The sequence below is a fragment of the Tachypleus tridentatus genome, chromosome 6 (genome assembly GCF_004210375.1).
Source record: "Tachypleus tridentatus isolate NWPU-2018 chromosome 6, ASM421037v1, whole genome shotgun sequence".
Lineage (NCBI taxonomy): Eukaryota > Metazoa > Arthropoda > Merostomata > Xiphosura > Limulidae > Tachypleus > Tachypleus tridentatus.
In genome coordinates this window covers 99,163,023-99,181,973 of record NC_134830.1, presented here as the reverse complement: position 1 = coordinate 99,181,973, position 18,951 = coordinate 99,163,023, and the positions used below count along the sequence as shown (strand labels likewise).

Genomic DNA, 18,951 nt, shown 5'->3' with positions numbered 1-18,951 from the left:
ACATATCCAGTAATTTAAAACTGGCCTTTAGTCTTCCCTGTTTTGGCTGTGTTTTTATGGACTAGTATTTTGTAATATACAGTCACATTTCAGTTATTATACATTTATATAATTTACTGTTATTTAGAAATAAATGATTAAACTTATTTTTCCTAAAATATAGAATGGTAAATCTGGAAGTAAAGCAAATGATTATCTCTTCTAGCTACAACATTTGAACTTGGTTGCTCTGGACACAGGTTGCTAAACCTTTTAAAATTTCATATGTGAAGGATATTAAAAAAAATTGTTTTTAGGTTTTATACATACAGCTCAAGAACCAGAAATTATAAATAACTATACTGAGAGTAACTAAGATGTATTTAGATTTTAAAAAATATGAAACTTTGAGCAGACTAAAGATACAACTTACCTTCAAGAAATCTTGGTTTGAAAGACCATGGTAGTCTTTTCACTAAGTCTTTTTACTAAGGGGACATTCTAAGTTATTCACATGCCATATATTGTAGTAAGAGTGTATAATTGACCACTGCAAAAAATGGAAAGAGTTGAATGGGATTACCATGTTTCAGTACATAAGCCATATTTCACCAACATACCACATGACTCACTAAGATCAATATTTTTGTTTTTTAAATATTTACTTTTAAATTAAGAAATTAATTCATATATATTATTAAAATGTTAATTATAATCTACAATTTTATTTCAAACATATTGACATGAATTAATAAAATAGTAGTTCATAAACATAAAATTTTGAATGCAAGTCAACAAAAGCAATGATATGGCCTTTAACCCATGATCTGCTGCAAAAGGGTTAAAGATGGCACAATCTTGAGCTCTGTGTTTTGGCTATTTAATCTATGTCTTATGTAAACAAGTTACCATTAATGTTAGAAATATCAAATACATTTTAGTGGAAGAAAAGGATAACAAATCTGTTTGGGCATTAAAAAATAATTTTTCAGTTGTTGGTAAACTTGAATTTTTTTGTCTTTGTTTTAACTGTGCAATTGCTTTTGTGTTTGGAAGAGTAGGGAAGGTGTTAGCTATTGTTTACAAAATCACTTATTAACCCATTGACTGCTTATTTTGCCATGCAGCATACGACCTGCCTCCAATAATTGAGTGTTAATGTCCCATGTAGAGTATGCAAAAATTGTATATGCATTTATAGCATCAGCAATCAGTGGGTTAAGTTAAACTGTATACGTACATATAATGATAGACTGATTGGTTGGTGTTAATTTTTTATAATAGTTGTTGGATGAAAAATGCTGTTTTAATTCTTAGTATGTACCATTAGGTGGTTTCAAATGCATACTTCTGATAGATGCTTTTTAGACTCAGTGTAAAACTGTTTACACCAGCTACATGTAAACTTGTATATGACAAACAAACATTGTAGAGGGTTGAGAACATTAGAATAAAAAAATTTTAGTGCCTTACCACAATATTATGGTCCATTTCACCATATATAATGTTTTATTTTATGACTGTGCATCTTAATAGTAGCCTTTCAACATAGTCTCTGTTGTTGTAAATTTGGAATGTACAAAAAACACCATTAATCAGTGATGACGAGAAACCCACTTATTGAGAAATTTATATGCAAAAAACGGCTCGTTTGGGCTGAGAAAACACTTTACATAGAAGAGCGAACAACGTTCTTCTATGTAAAGTGTTTTCTCAGCCCAAACGAGCCGTTTTTTGCATATAAAAAAACACCATTATTCCCAACATGGTTTCCATAATCCTGCTCGTGCACATATAGCTTTTTCAAGTGCTCATTTCAACAGCCTAATCACACAAAGTCGTAGTTGCTGCACCTGTAAAAATAATTAGTATGTCTTCATACAGAATGGTATAAATACCATTTTTATTTTTCTGCAACTTGAGGTATGCAGCAATTGAATGGGAGGTATGACTGGAAACCTTATCTTGGTAAACCCATACCCTTTTAACTTTGTTTTGGAATGGAGATCCTTCTTTGTTATGTTGTTAATTTTTTTCCTGTGACACATGCATAGTTTTTGTTACTGATTGTTTTCCTTGTGGATTCTCTACTGTTACAAGAGGACAGATTTTGATTGTCATAGCAGGAGTGTCACTTTTTCCAGGTCTCTTTATAGATGTTCCTTTTGTCTCATATTATTTTGCTTTCCATTACAATTAAATAAAAGGACTGTCCCCATCTTGTAAATTCTAAATCTTCAATCTTAATATGTATTTGTTATTTGAATGTATGAATATTTTGCATTAGAAAGAATTATTGCACATAACTCTCAAAAATGGTCACTTTTAATTTAATCATGCTATCTATGAAATGTCAAACAATGAAAAAATGTTGTTCTGAAAGAATTTGTTCAACATGGCTTTATATCAGATGTGGTTGTCACATGACTAGCTGTATTACTTTTTAAGAATTTTTAATATGAGTATACTTAACCCTGTAGTTTGGGAATTTTTTTACTTTAAAAACAATAATGTTACTCAGACAAAATTGTTATTTCAAAGCAAATGGTTTTGAGCAGCTTCATATCCACTGAGACCATTTTGTGCCAGTTTGTTTCTCAGGATTGTGGAAGTAACATTCACACCTATATTTACAGTTAGGTTATTGTAAAGAGTTTTGCTGATTGTTGTGAGTTACATAAAAGACATACTTTATATTTTTTAATGCAACTTTTTAAGAGTTTGGGTTTTTACTCTATCCACTGCTATTATCAGAAATACTAATTTTAAATACATTTTTCAGAGTTTCCATGCAGCTTTTATTGAAACATGAAATTTTTGGTCACTGTTGCATGAAGTAGCAGTCACCAGCCAATGCTTTACAATGTTTTTGTTGTGTTAAATTTCTATTGTAGATATGAACACACTCATTGCACTACTGCTTGGAATTGTATAACACTGGTAATATTGTTTTTATAGGTATTATGCTTGTGTAACACTGGCTGAATAGTTGCATTATTACTTCATAAACAATCCACACATCACTACTTTGGTGCTATTCAGTTTCACATAGTACATGGAGGAGCATTCTCATAAATTTACATTTTATTCTAATTTTATTCACTATTTCCATAATTATTTACAGATCTACGTAGATGAAATGGCCATACATTTTAAAGTAATATCTAGGTTTAATAGATGTAATTTTGTGTGTCTTTCTGTGTTATACCCTCTCGGAGTGAGGTAATACATAATTCTAATAGATAGGGTAAAGATTTGTGCTATTAAGTTTGAGTTAGGGTTTACAATTTTTAAATACCTATAAGAAGAATGATCAGTGATGTAGACAACCCAAGGGTTGTGGAATACTAAACAAAGACTTGAAACTGAGGTGTCTTCGTCCATTTCTGATTTTTGTAAAGTTTTGTCTTTAACCCTTTCCAGATAGGTTTCCATAGCTTTTGTTGACTCACATTCTAAATTTTATTGAATTACTATTTTTTGGATTTATGTGATTAAGTTTGGCATCAAACTCTACATTATAATTCATATTCATATTCATATGAATAATGTGTTCATATTATACATTATTTAATCTCCTAATTAAAAATTAATTATTAATAAAATACTAAAGCATTGATTTTTGTGTGTCATGTGGTATGTTGAATACAGCACTGGTTTAAATTATGTTTGTGATGTCAAGATACAAAGTTTATAGTTTTGTAGAAATTAGGAACTCAAATTACCAATATAGACAAACAAGAATATAAAATAAGAAACTCCTATCTTTTTATTTTGCTGAGATATGGCTTCTCATTGAATCAAACTCAGTAGCTCTGCTCACCTATTTCCATTTTTGGTAATGGTCCCTTGTAAATATTTATTCCTATATATAACATATAAATAACAACTTGAAACCTCAGAATGCCCCTTTATTGGTTTCTCAGCCATTTTCAATTATAATGCCATCTCTTTCTTTCAGTACAAACCTTCATGGTGGTAAGTTGAGTCTTTAGCCTTTTTGAAATTTCATATTTTATTTTTTTTTAGATCCAAATACAGCTTCATTACTAAGCATGAAAAGTTATAATAGAATTGTGTGAAATCAATATTTGATTTTTGGTTATTTCGAAATGTATATGTCAAACATAACAAAAATTGTTTATTTTCACATCCTTCACATGAAAAATTTGATAAGACTTAGTAACCTATGGCAATCTGCAAATAAGTACAAATTTCATAACTGGAAGAGATAATTATTTGCCTTGCATCTTTATTTACTGTTTTATTTATACATTTATAATGAATAATAATTGAAATGTGACTATATTTTACAAAAGACTAGTCCACTAAATCACAGTCAAAACAGGTCATACTGTAAAGACTAAATATTATTTTTATATTATTGGATACAGTGAGATAAGTGCACGTGCCACATCATTGTAACTTCTCTGTTGTTAGCCAGGCATGGCTGAGAGGTCAGTATAATAAAAAATAATATACATATATGTTTATATAAATGTATATTATGAGATTTGAGCTATTTAGTTTAAACATTTATGTTTTCATATTATAACTTTTAGCCATTCTAGAACAAAAAAGGCATAATTTAAATTGATTTCCTAATTTTTTATGGTGTTTATGAGGTCGGTCCAATTGACCAGTCTTCTATAGAGTTGGGGTAGACAAAATATATAGTTTTAGTAAAAAAAAACTGTGAAATTCCTTAGAAGGTTTTTAGAGGTTATGGAAATGAAATTTTGATTTTAAAGAAAAGGAGAAGTATTTTTAATCTTAATGTAGAAAAAAATACTATGTGTTCACAGGAAAAATCTTTTGTAAGAAGTACTTTTGTACAAATGAATATTTTGTTGTGTATGTAGACATGTTTTATTTGTATTTCTTGTACTGTCTATGTTAGGAATTATTCTGTGCATAATATTTCTGGAAGCTACATATTATGGAAACTTTTAACCATATGCCTCATCAGTGTGCTGAACGCTACAGCATTTCTTGATTTCCAAATTATTAATTTGAGTAATTCAGTTGAAGCATAGTGCTTCTGCTATAAGCTAACACTTTCTGGTTTATATTTCAATTTTGAAAGTTTTCTCCTGTTTATTTTTAAAAGAATTGTGGTCAGTATTCTAGTTCTTAGAAATTATGATATGGTGATTTATTTTCAAGTAATCATTCCAAGTTAGTGAGTAGTGGGAAATTTTTATAGAAAAGTGTACTTCCATTTTCTTTGTTGAATGTAATGATTTAAACCTACCTCATAAAATCTTGCACCCCAGTATTAAGAGGTATTGATAACCGTAGTTTTTACCACATTGTGGACAAGATATTTGAAATCTAAAACCAAAATTAAAAATTACTCTAGTTATGATATGCAATTTTTTTTCATTTCTTTTTCCAAACATAATTTTGTCTTGAGTAATTTTATTGCTTTTAAGCCATAATTCTGCAATGAAAGTGCTCTTTTTCTTGTAAACAATCCTATGGTTCTGTGATCCATTTAGTGGAAGTATGTATTTAAATAAATTTCATAAATCAGTCTTGCCAGCATTTGACACTCTATCAGTCAAAAGTGTGATTATCTTCATTTTTCAAATGGTTTTATTGTTCTGCACTGTACATTTGGTGACAAAACCAAGAATTGAAATTGTAGTTAATTTACTGACTGAAACCAGAATTGAGCATCAACCAGTCAACATATCTGTTACAATTGGAAATATAGGCAGTTTTTTATTACATTTTATATACATTCTCCCACCGTATATTGTAACAGTACAAAGTTACACCACAGATTTACTGTAAATAAGAATAATTAATGAACGTTAGCTGAACATTTAGTCGTTATAGCCTAATGAAATGAAAACTTTGTCAATGGCATGGTTTGAAAAATAAAAACGTAAGACTGACAGACCTAAATAAACATTGAACTGTGAAAAGATGATTATCTTTTCAGTGAAATGAAAACCAGTGAAGTTATATTACATTTGCTGTATACTTAATAATTAAACAAACAATACAAGGATTGAACAAATGTTCTCTTTTCTGAATTTCAAATGTAGTTGAAGATTTTTTATAGCAACTGTGTAATAAGCTTTACACAGAAATATAAAAGTAATGGAGCTCAAACTCTTTGAATTACCATAATAATATTTTGAATTACATTTAGCATTTAGTTCTGTATGTTAATTTGTTATATTAATATTTTCTAATTTGTATGGAGTTACAGACTTTAGTCATTCTAAGGCTCAGTATAAAGTTTGTTTTTAGATGTAATTAGCTCAGTAACCATTTAATGGTCTTTTTTGTTTTCTAGTTCTCAGCATCTGTGATGTTCTTTTGGAAAGGCAAGAAGGTACATTAGAAGAAGAGAGGGAATTTACAATTAAACTTAATACGTGAGTTAACTAATGATTTTTCTTGAAGTAACCCATAAAGTACATTAGTGATAATCTTCTTTTTTTTTTCTGTGTGTTCTGCAGAAATAAAAAAATAACTAAATAATAGAACTCTAGAAATGTAATATTAGGTTTTATGAGTATTGAATTCCATTTTTTATGTTATGACCTTATAGAATTCTGGCTATTGTTAAAAATAAATAGTAAATCTTTTCTTTTCCAGAAATACATTTGTATATGCTTAAGATTTTATAACATTTACTTTTACCTTGTTAGTCAGTATTAATTATTGTATTAATTTGGCACTGATTTTACTGTTGAACACAATTTATAGCTGAAATTGTAGTAGTCCTCAAAATCACAATTCTTCCACATTATAGGAAGAATTATATTTTAATGTCAGAAGTATAATTGAAATTTTAAATATGTACAAGTTATAGTTTTTATATACTTATTTAAACAGTTTTTACAAGTTATAATTTTTATATACTTATTTAAACAGTTTTACAACTGTTTCATCTTTTAAAAGAAAAGATGATCATTTTAAGTTTAGATTTCATATGGCAGTCAAGTAGATTTTTAACATTATTTGTGAAATGTACAGAAAGAAACTGCACATTGAAATTACAGTAAAAACTTGAATATTTGCACAAGGAAGAAATAACTTATGTAAACTTTGTATAGATTTTTTACACCTACATCTTAATTCCTTGAACATGAAGTATTTTAAAAGGTAGGGTTTTATGTATTTTTGTAAATTGTTGGCTTGACAGATAAAGTAAGAATTAATAAAAATAGTTAAAATGTTGACATGCTGAATAAAGGAACACACACTTAAATGTATATCTTTTCTTAATTTTCTCTTTTACCTTTTTTTTATCTATTAGAAAGTTTCAAATATTTCATTCAAACATATTAAGAAAATAGAGAGGAAACTGTTTAATCCTTTATAGTGTGCTCAGTATTGAAATTCAATGACTAAATATACTTTTATTATTTGTTGCAATGAATTTGAGATTGAGATTTAATTACTCTTTGTAAGACTGAATGCTTCATGTTTCAGGATGCTGTTGGAACTGTTTCCTGCCTTGTTGATCATGCTCAGTCTGATGACCTTGATTATTGTTTTGTTTTACATTTAAATTTTAATGTAGCAGTTTTCTGTAAAGATGTCAAGATGAATTTTGGATTAATTATCTTGATTTACTTCCTCCATTCCTTCCACTGTATGCAAGTACTTGATGTCAGAGTTATCAACTCTTCATTTTCTTCTGTATTGTTGATTTTTAAATACTGGCAGAGGAGAGGAAGTACCGTATAGTTACATTATAAAGAGATACTGAAAAACCTGTAGATATGTATTTTAGATGTTCAAGAGATAATGCGATATGCAAACTGCACAATGGATAACTGTATGTGTATTCCTCATGTGAAGATCATCTTTGCATTTTGATTTGCCAGAGTCTGAGTAAGACTGGTGTCTGTTCACAGACATATTTTGAATATAAGTAATTTTGTAACACACCTAATCTTATGTGCATAAGAGACTTGAACATTTTATTTATAGCTTGACACATGTTAGTGGATAGGTGCAGTAAATTTGGAATTATGAACAACGTTCCTTCTCTGGTATATCATTGGTCCAATGGACTAATCTAATACACATTTGGTTAAGCAGGCCATGAGGCACCAATTCCCACTGAAGTTGCACCTGGAGACTTAACGGGGATGTGATCAAATGATTTTGCTGCAGTTATGGTTTCTCTGGCCTTTTTTTTTTTTTTTGAAATAACTGTTGATATTGAGGTGATGGTTTGAAACTTGCAAGTTGTTTTAAACTTTAATCTTTAGCTATTAGCAAATAAATAATGTTTAGCATCTTAAAAATGCTTTTTGGATTAGTGTGCTGTTTTTATGCCAGAATTTTCACTTTGTGGATGAGGGTGAAGCTTGAGGTATGGTCTTGAAGTCTGTTATTATCTTAAATATTATGCTGTGAAAGCTTATTCAGTTCTGTATAGGACTTTAAAATGTTTTGACTTTTGATTCTACATCTTCCAACAGCTTTACTGTATGAATATCATTTTTAAGAAAAACGTACACACATTCACAGAAACATCTCAACTCACACTCGTGTAAACTTGCTATTGAATAATCATGCGTAGATCATTCAAGTGCTCTTAAGCCTCTGTATATCTATTGCCTATCAGGTTTCATGCATAAAAGCAAGACTTGCCTAAATGTGTCATCAAGGTTCTTTGGTAGTGTAGGTGTTCTTAATTCTGTAAATGTGTATAATAAATTTGCTATCAGTATTAACCACAAAATGAAAACAATATTTAATACTTCATTAGATATTAGTACCCAAATAGATAATGATATTTTTCACCAAGTATATACTGTTTGTGCCAGTATTGTATAACAACATGAAAGTAACATGGAAAATTTGATTGGAAACTATGTACAACAGACCCTTAGCATATAGAATTGTGCTGCTGAATCCTGCCCTAATTAAGATTGCATTGTGTAGCATAAGCTGCACATGAAAGATTTAATATTCATGTACTAATTTATGTTTTTATTTGTTTTTCAATGACTGCTTAGTTCCTAAGAAGATCTAGGTTATTATTTCCATGTTTGGATATTACTTTCTTGTCTTTATCATTGTTTACATGTAGGTGTCATGAGTCAGACTTTCATCAACTTCATGAATTCATCTTCAAGAAGCAAAACAACAAATACAATCTTCTCTCAGGGCAACCTAACTATGGTATGTGCTAATCAGATCAACATTTTTAATTTTGGAACAATTAACTGAATGGCAACTTCAAGTAAAACTCAGATGTTTTGTTGTAGGTGTCAGATACACCTTGAATTGCCTTAACAATAATTATACAATTGTACTCAAAAAAAAGAAAAGAAATTTCTTCTAGACACTGTTTTATAGCATGTATGCAAGTCCACCATGAGTACCCAAAATTGCATCTAGTCAGTGTCAGTGCATTGATTTGGTTTGTGATAGTATATGTGACTGTTCTTCTATGAGTACATTGTCTAATTCCTAATTCCTTAAGATATGAAAAAAGAGGAAGTAGACTAAGTTGTATGGCATTGTTGCTTTGCACTGACATACATTTTATTAATCTGTAAATAACAATGTTTACTTTAATTATGAATGTACATTTTCACAAAGTTTGGTAGGTTCATAAAAATATTAAAGTATACTGTAAGCACAAAATCAGAATCTTTGATAAAATATATATTTTTTAAATTAACCTGTAGATGTACCATGTCAGTCTCACTGTGACTTGTCTAAGGTGATTTTTATATTAATAATGAAAATATTTTTTCATCTTAAAATGTTCATATTCATTTGCCTAATATCTAGAACTTCCAAAATTATATATCAAAAGTATTATTATTTTTTCAATAAAACTGTATTTTATTTGTTATTTTCTCTATGCTAAGACTAATAGTTGTGAAATCACTAATTTAGGTAAAATGGAAGGTAGAAATGTACAAAAATGACAAAGTAAATAATTAAGACTTTTAGAGAAAAGTACCTTTAATATCTAAGGTAGTCATTCAACATAGTTTTTAAACGTGATTTGTCTCTAAAAGTCTAATTTTCTTCATATCTGAGTTCATTAATTTTCATTGCTTTCATTTGCAATTAAGCACTTAGATTTCCCCTAGAGCAGTGGTTCTCAACTTTTTTTTACCCATGGACCCCTTTTCCCTTCTTTTTTTCATGGTGGACCCCTTCATAACTATTGGTCATAAGAAGACAATATTCTATTTTTCACTAATATAAATTTTGAGGTTTTAATAATCAAAGAAATAGTATATAATTAAGCTTTATTTTTAAATGAAACTAATTTAATGCAAATAAAGTATTCTACAACAATTATAATAATAATGATAATAATGATAATTAGTAATAATAATAATAATAATAATCAAAATTATTGTGATAATAATTCTTTACCAATATCTTGTATTACAATATTATAATGTTTCTTCCATGGTCAAGCCCATGGAGATCAGAGCTCTTCAGGCAATTGAATTCTGGTTAAAATGTACACTGGTTAAAATTTTTGATAAACCAGTTAAAGTTAAGTGTGTGATAAGAAAAAAAAAAAAAGAGATGCGCATATTTATTCAATGAGATCCCTGTGGTTGATGCTGCTCGGCGAGTTTCTTTATATCTGGTTCCATCGATGTTAATGATAGTCGAAGATCACCTCTTTTCACAATGTCAAGTCTATTGCGAGCTTTTGATAACAGTTGAGAAACACGACTAAATCCCGATTCAACAGTATTTAAAGTATTCTACTGGTTTATCTTTCTCTCCTGTGTGCTTCTTTTCTAGATGGATTTTTAGTTTACAAGGTTTCATACTTTTTATATGCAAAAACGGCTCGTTTGGGTTGAGAAAATATTTTACATAGAAGAGCGAACAACGTTTCAACCTTCTTCAGTCATTGTCAGGTTCACAAAGAAAGAGGTAACTGACCGGAAGCTGACCACATGTTTGAAAGGGTTGTGTAACTGAGTGTCGGAATGTAGAGGGCGGTGTTAGATGTTTGAATATATAATTTTATTTATTTTATTATATTAATATAGGTATAAAGGCGTTCCTTTATATTGGTTTATTTTGGGTTTAAGTTGTTGTATAAGTAAGGCTTCTTTAATTTTACGTTTGTTTATGTTTGTTTCTTTATTTAGTATTTGAGTGTTTTCTATGGCTATGTTATGTTTATTTGATTTGCAGTGTTCGAAAACGTGTGAAGGTGACTTTTTATGTTCTTTGAATCTGGTTTCCATTTTTCTATTTGTTTCTCCAATATAGAAGTCGTGGCAGTTATCACATTGTATTTTGTAAATAATGTTGGTGTGGTGTTTGTCAGTGTAGTTTTTACATAGCATAGACCTCAGTTTTGTGCCTGGTTTGTGAATAAATTTGGTATTAACTGGAATGTCATATTTTGTTACTAATTTTTGCCAAATGTTGGTTATTTGTTTGCTGATGTCAGGAATATATGGTATACAGCAGTATATGGTTTTGTGATTTTTTGATTCGTGAGATATATTTACTTTAGTTGGTTGATTTTGCTTTCTGTCTAGGTGCGTGCGTATAATGTTTTCTACGGTTTGTGGGGGAAACTTATTGATGTTGATAAAGTATTGTTTTATTTTGTCTAATTCATCGTTAATTTTATCTGGCGAGCATAGTTTTATGGCAGTGTTTATTTGGTTTCTTAATATGTTGAGTTTTTGTTTTGTTTCATGTGCTGAGTCCCAAGGAATGTATAGTCCAGTATGGGTGATTTTTCGGTGGATTTCTGTTTTGAATTGTGTGTCGGTTCTTGTAATTTTGAGGTTAAGAAATGATATTTGATTGCTTTCTTCCTGTTCACATGTGAAGTTAATGTTGGGATGTATAGAGTTAATGTGATTGAAAAAATTAAGTATGTGTTCTGTAGATTTGAATCCTGCAACCGTGTCATCTACATATCTGTACCAGTATAGTGGTGGATGTAATGCTGTGTTAATTTCTTGTGTTTCAACTTGTGTCATAAAAATATTGGCTAGAACTGGTGATACTGGGTTGCCCATGCTTAGGCCATTTGTTTGTATATAGTTTTGGTTGTTGAACATGAAGTTTGTCTTTATCGTGGTGAATTCTATGAGGGTTGCTAACTGGTTACTGGGAATTTTTATGGTTGGGTTAGGGTCTCGGATATAGAGTTCTAAGGCTATCTTGCAGGCTTCAGGCACAAAACTGAGGTCTATACTATGTAAAAACTACACTGACAAATATAGAAGTCGTGGCAGTTATCACATTGTATTTTGTAAATAATGTTGGAGAAACAAGTAGAAAAATGGAAACCAGATTCAAAGAACATAAAAAGTCACCTTCACACGTTTTCGAACACTGCAAATCAAATAAACATGACATAGCCATAGAAAACACTCAAATACTAAATAAAGAAACAAACATAAACAAACGTAAAATTAAAGAAGCTTTATTTATACAAAAACTTAAACCCAAAATAAACCAATATAAAGGAACGTCTTTATACCTGTATTAATATAATAAAATAAATAAAATTATATATTCAAACATCTAACACTGCCCTCTACATTCCAACACTCAGTTACACAACCCTTTCAAACATGTGGTCAGCTTCCGGTCAGTTACCTCTTTCTTTGTGAACCTGACGATGACCGAAGAAGGTTGAAACGTTGTTCGCTCTTCTATGTAAAATATTTTCTCAACCCAAACAAGCCGTTTTTGCATATAAATTTCTCAACAAGTGGGTTTCTCGACATCACTGAAGGTTTCATACTATCATTTGAAAGTACATCCATACATATGAGGCATATTGGTTTCATTTTATTATGTGGTGTTGGAATAAATCCGTAAGACAAATATTCAACGGAGTACTGTCGGCACTTCTTTTTACTTGGAGCAGCCATGGGATGTCTGAAAAAAAAAAAATATATATATATATATATACATACATACATACATATATATATATACAGCTGGTAATACAATTATTGCATTTCATAATATCTAACTATATATATTGCTATTCATTTTTAGAAATTTTTCGGCAAATAAAACATATTTAGAAACAGAGTGCATGGTAAATGTTCGAGGTAAAACTGGTAAATAGAAATGTTATAGTTAAAATAACTTGAATGATTAAAAAAAAATATACAAGTCATTCATTATTATCATTAGGGTCACCATTGAGATTTTTAACTTCCTCAAAGCTGATAATTATATCAAATAACTGCCAAGATATGAATTGATATTTGAAATTTGTATCAAAACGGGAAAAATTTGCCATTTTTCTCTTCAGTCTTTTTATACTTTTATACTGGGAAATAATTTTTTCATTATTGAAATGCAGAAATTAAAAAAAAATACGAAAGAATGCCTGTACTAGGAACTTTTAATATCTCTTACCTTTTCACGATGGAGTTCAACGTTAAACTGAAGTGAACTGCTTGGGTCAAGTCGACATTTTAATAGATTTTCCCTTAGAAGGGTTTGACAGATCGAAGTATTTCTGGAATAAATTCCCTAAGGAGATTAGTATGGGAGGGCGAAGGTCAGACAGACAATATAATAGGAAAAGAACTGACTGCCTGAGGCACATATTTAAAACCAGCTCTTATCACTTATTTTTTTCTTTTTTTTATTGCTTTCAAGGCAATTTTCTGGAAATTTTTCAAAATCTAGAAAATACATCCACATTCGTTTGAATGTCTACTTCAGCTTTCTTCACGTCCAACCAAAATTACAGTAGAAATTGAATTTTTAATAATAAAAACCATTCTGAGTTGTTTTCTTCATGGACCACCAAAATATCATTGTGGACCCCCAATTTGTTATGTTTTGCCTGTGGACCCCCAGAAATATTCCATGGACCTCTAGGGTCCATGTGGACCCCAGTTGAGAATCCATGCCCTAGAATATACTAAATGCCATTTAGTATAGCTGGACAGCTTTGTTTAACCAAACTATTAAATTATAAGCACAATACTAGTGAATTACAAACATGCCTCACTTATCCTTGTGTGCTAGAATATTGATTGTCATGAGAAATCTTTCTGTTTAGTCTGTTTTTTATTTAAGAATTTCATCTCATTTAACAAATTCTAGTTTTTACTTTTTAATTATTTTGTAATAATAAACAAATTATGTTCATAAAAAACAAGAAATTTAGCATTTGCACATTTAAACTTGGATTTTTGTTACTTGTGGTCGAAGCATTGTAATATTTTTTTATAATGATGTTGGTGGTTCAAAATATTTTAAGTTTTTTTTTAGATTAATTAGGAAGTTACAACAAAAGATATCATGCAGAAAACATAGAAAGTTCTAAGATTACTATAACTAACTAATTAAGCTACAAATAGGTTAAAACACTGTTACCCACTGGGAGCTCAACAACACACACAAAAAATCTAAGGCAAATTGTATACAATTGTGCACTAAAAAGGAAATAACCATCAGACACTTCTTGTATGGGATAAAGTTAAAGTTCTTATTCTGTTATAATCATGTCTGTAGAAGAAGGAAATGTAGTATAAATAATTTTGTTTAAAGTTATGACATGATGGGAATAGTCTCAGTGGTGGGTGACACCACAAATTCAAGAATTTGTAGGATTGAAATTTTACATTGTGACTGGTCGTTACTTATTGTATGTGTACGAACTCACAACACTAGAAACTTGGTTTCAATACTTGTGTTGTGTATAGCACAGATAACCCAATTAAAAACAAAACAACCAAACAGAATCACTAATTTGGGTATCTGACTAGTGGGCTTCTCTCAACAATCTTACAAGAGAATGGAGGAAATTGAAAGTTAGAAAATCAGAGGGTAGATGCATCAGGGTAACATAAACGTCAAGATTAAGAATTTATTCAGATATTGCCTCTTGAACATAAGTAATTAAAACATAGATGATAGGATACAATGAATTGTAAAGTATGTTTTGATACCAAATGTATTGACCTGCACTAATTATGAAGTTTTTAAATTTCTAATGTACTCTATTTAAAAAAAAAAGTGTGTGCAGTTTGACCCTCCCTCCCATACTCTTAGGGTTAAGATTAGGAAATAGAATAACATTAACCTTATGTAAATGGCAATTGTGCTATGCTCTTATATACTTTCTGTAAAGCTATGCATAACATTGTTTAATTATGATCGTACTAAGTGCATCCTTACAACATTTGGTTGCTGCCAGAAGTTAATTTGTAACACTCAATCTGCCCTAAATATTTTAAGCAATATATGTGGGTGTATTATCATCCTTTAACTACTCATTTTCATCATGATATTAAAAGTTTGTTGTGGGTAAGGCCTGACCAGCAAGAATATCCAGATAGGTATTTGTTTGTGACCTGATTTTCACAGGAATTATAAAACTGAGTCTTGTTCCACAAAATGCTGCCTTGGACATGATATAACCATCAGCTCCTTTGAAATTAATATTAAAGACACCACTTTTATATTTATTCTTGGATTGCCCCCATGCATTTACACATCCATATGATGGAAAAGGCATAAATAATGAAAATAGTTGGGTTATTTCTTGCTTTTGTATTCATGATTTATTGTGATTGTATTTTTTAAATATCCACCCTGCATTGGTGATTGTAATAAATGGTTTGTGGATTGTCAACTGGCTGTGACACTGCTTTGTGTGAGGTTTTGAACAAATTCTTACTTGTTAATACTTGATCATGTTTTGATCTACTGCAGTGTATGTGTTTTATATAATTCTGATTATGCTTTCATGTAGCACTGATTACATAACACATTAAGATGAAAGATGTTTCTGGAATTTCAGAAAAAACCCTATAAATATATATATATATATATATATATATTTGGGAAGTGTTATTTATTTGTCTATAGAAAGTTGTGAAACTGTATCAACCCTTTTACTTTGGGCAGGTCAAAGTGTGCATGTCATGACCTTTTAGAATTACATTCAGAACTTAAACTAATTTGTTATTGTATACAAATATACTTGGTGTCATGACATAGTTAATAAATTAATTTTTAATATTATATATGTTTTAAGTTTATGAGAAAATATTTTAAAATTTCTCCAGCCTACCCTACTATGAGAATTGTGACATTTTGCTCTCTGTCTTTCCTCTTCTCTAATTTATTTACCACCTCTCTTGGAAGTATGGAACTTAATAGGGGCTGAAAGATCATCTGTTTCAACCAGTCACATTGTATGTAATAGTCAGTCAGTAGACACTAAAATGATGCTTGGGGATGATTAATGTTGCAATTTATGCAGTCATTACTTTATTAAAATGTGCACGTCATGAATCATGAGAAGAATTATGTACTCTGTGAGCTACAACACAGCATGACATATGAACTTTAAAAGCAAGAAATAAAAATATTTGTCACTCTTAATTTTGGTTTTATTTACTTTTGAGACAGAACACTTCCAGAGATCCTGCATGAGTACATCTGGTATAGATGTTACTCAGGCAAAGGATAATTTTTCATATTCTGCAACTGTATTTGTATATGGAGTCATAAGCTAGAAAATCAGACCCACTTGTCATACCCACATGCCATTCTTTCCCAGGTGTTTTATAGTTCTCTGTGATATGTTATCCTATATTATTTATAATCACTAGAAAACCAAAGTTTTAATTTGTCAAATGATGTATTATGTTATTTTTTGTACAGAGCATTGTTTGTTTCTTCATTCAATTTCAAGTTTGTTCTCATGAGAATCACATCAATGATCATAGTTTAATTTTTAAAAGTGTAGTTAGAAAGCCAGAAAAATTACAATAGTTATGGGACATTGCTTTTTGTGTGTTATTTTTCTGGGTTTTTAGGTACATTATTTAATTAAATAAATGATTTTGTGTAATAGTACCATCAGTATATAAGAACAAAAGGTTCATTTAGAGTCACCAGCAAAACAAAAGATCCTGGTATTATATGTCTTGTTTTGCATGTTTATTCTTTTTTTTATTAATATGAAAGAAACTAAAATATAAAAATTAGAAATTTAGTAGGTTAAGTTAAGTAAGGTGAAAAGTAATAATAAAAATTATTCACATGGTATGCTTACAAGTAGCTTGTGTGTTACATAATTTGATATAGTAATATGAACTACACTTTTGTTGACTGATTTACCTCTTGTGTAGTAGGATTATTAGTTTGAATTGTGTCTAGGAGCAATAAAACAAAAAAATTAAATACAAACAGGTGTATAATTTTACAAGCTTTAAACTGTTTAGGATAAATGACAAGTTTTCTATTACAATGTGAAGTCATTCTAGAAATCAAAGGTTAATTTGGATTTATATCAAATTTGTTATGGTGGTTATGAGTTAGTCAAATTTCTGAATGCATGTTTAGTTAGGGTAGAGAAAAATAAAAGATAAAATATGAAGTTTTATTGAAAAAATTTGGTACTAATTTAAGAGGTTTTAGAGATAACGCAAATGAAAATTGATTTTCAGATGAAGAAAAGTATCTTTGATCTCAGTATGAAAATAACTTTGCACTCAGAGCTATGTTAACAGTTTGACTTCATATTATTCACATTGATATTTTTAGTAAAAAATTTAATATAAATTGTTTTTTCTGTAAAAAAACCTTTATAATGTTTACTGAAAGCTTATAAAATTTTGTGAAAATCATATTAAAAGTTATAGTTTTGAAACTGTGAGGGTCAGTTTGAGGTCATGAATTTGGATGAATGAACAGAGGTCATAGGGGGAGAGTTAGTAGTTTGTGTATTAAATTGTTGAAAGAACCACAAAGGCTAGTTATAAATTACTTTTCAGAAGAGTTTATTAGAATTAGAAGAAACAGGTTCAATTCTCCTTTATTGTTCATGTAGCATTTAGAAGAGTTCAAATTAATGTATAAAGTATTGCAGAAAAATCCTGTATATCAATAACTGGCTTTTTTATTTTGATTGTAAAATCTTCTGTAATGGGAAGGTTTTGTTCAGTGGAAGCCAACAAAAAACACAACAAAAAAAAGAATATCTTCATCATGCTGAACATGTATATCATGGCATAACCAGAATCAGAATTAGTAAAAAAAATCATTTTTTATCTGGAAGAATTAGAGATTTTACAGGTGAAAATTTTAAGATTTCTTTATTGGAGTGGCAAGATAAAATTTATTGGGAAATAAAATATAGTGAAAAAGATGCAATTGTATTGAGATTATTATTTATTCAAGTTTCAAATGGAATCTTATACTATGGGGTTTGAAAAACATAAACATTTTTATAATTTTAATGTAATAATCTGGAACATGTGCATTGAAAATTCATTCTTTTGTCTGTCATTGAGTTTGCAGCTGTAATAAGTTAATAGTGATAATATGCTTGTTGAATGTTTATTAATTGAGATGATACTATAATTTAATTTATTATTTTTTCCAAAAGTACTGATTGGAAAATTTTTTTTAATATTATGAAGATTATCTAGATCAGTGCTTTGTGAGCAATAAACAAAAATATAAATTTGAATTGTACCACCTTTTGTCATGTCATTTTTAAGTTTTTGAATTTCAGCATTTTAATAAATGCAGAAACTACCTGGGTAAGAGTAAGAAAGTGAAATTTGATGGTTAACAGTTCAGTCAAACAACTTTTCTTTCAGCTGTCACTTACTAGGCCGGAACATTAGCCATATTTTGTCTGATCTATAGCTGTATAGTTATACTTGTTTTTTATTCATTTTAAATTAGGCTAAGGCTTTATTTATGTTTATATTTTTAAAAGTTTATTGAAATTTGCAGAGTGTTTTGTATAAAATAAAGCAGCATAAAACCTATAAGCAAACAGTTTCTCTTATGATTTTCATTTTGTATCAGGTTCGTTATTTTCTATGAAACTCAGTTGAATGATAAACTTAATCAAATGCTTTCACTGATGTTGACAAGGATCAGTGGCTTTCTGTTAAATTGTATATAGTTATTTGAAAATGTTTTTGTCTTTTATTTTTCAGTTGTGATTTTAAACTTTTATAATAAGCCCAGCTT

The 18,951-nt window shown here is 29.5% G+C and overlaps 1 protein-coding gene across 7 annotated transcripts in view; it reads left to right on the top strand.

Moving 5' to 3' along the window:
* The window catches only part of LOC143253163 (dedicator of cytokinesis protein 3-like), a 155,059-nt gene that overhangs the window by 44,991 nt on the left and 91,117 nt on the right, over positions 1 to 18,951 (top strand). For all 7 annotated transcript variants that reach the window (XM_076506530.1, XM_076506529.1, XM_076506528.1 and 4 more), the window contains 2 exons: positions 6,290 to 6,371; positions 9,050 to 9,141. In XM_076506530.1, coding sequence (XP_076362645.1) covers positions 6,290 to 6,371; positions 9,050 to 9,141 — 174 coding nt within the window. The remainder of the gene's footprint in view (positions 1 to 6,289; positions 6,372 to 9,049; positions 9,142 to 18,951) is intronic.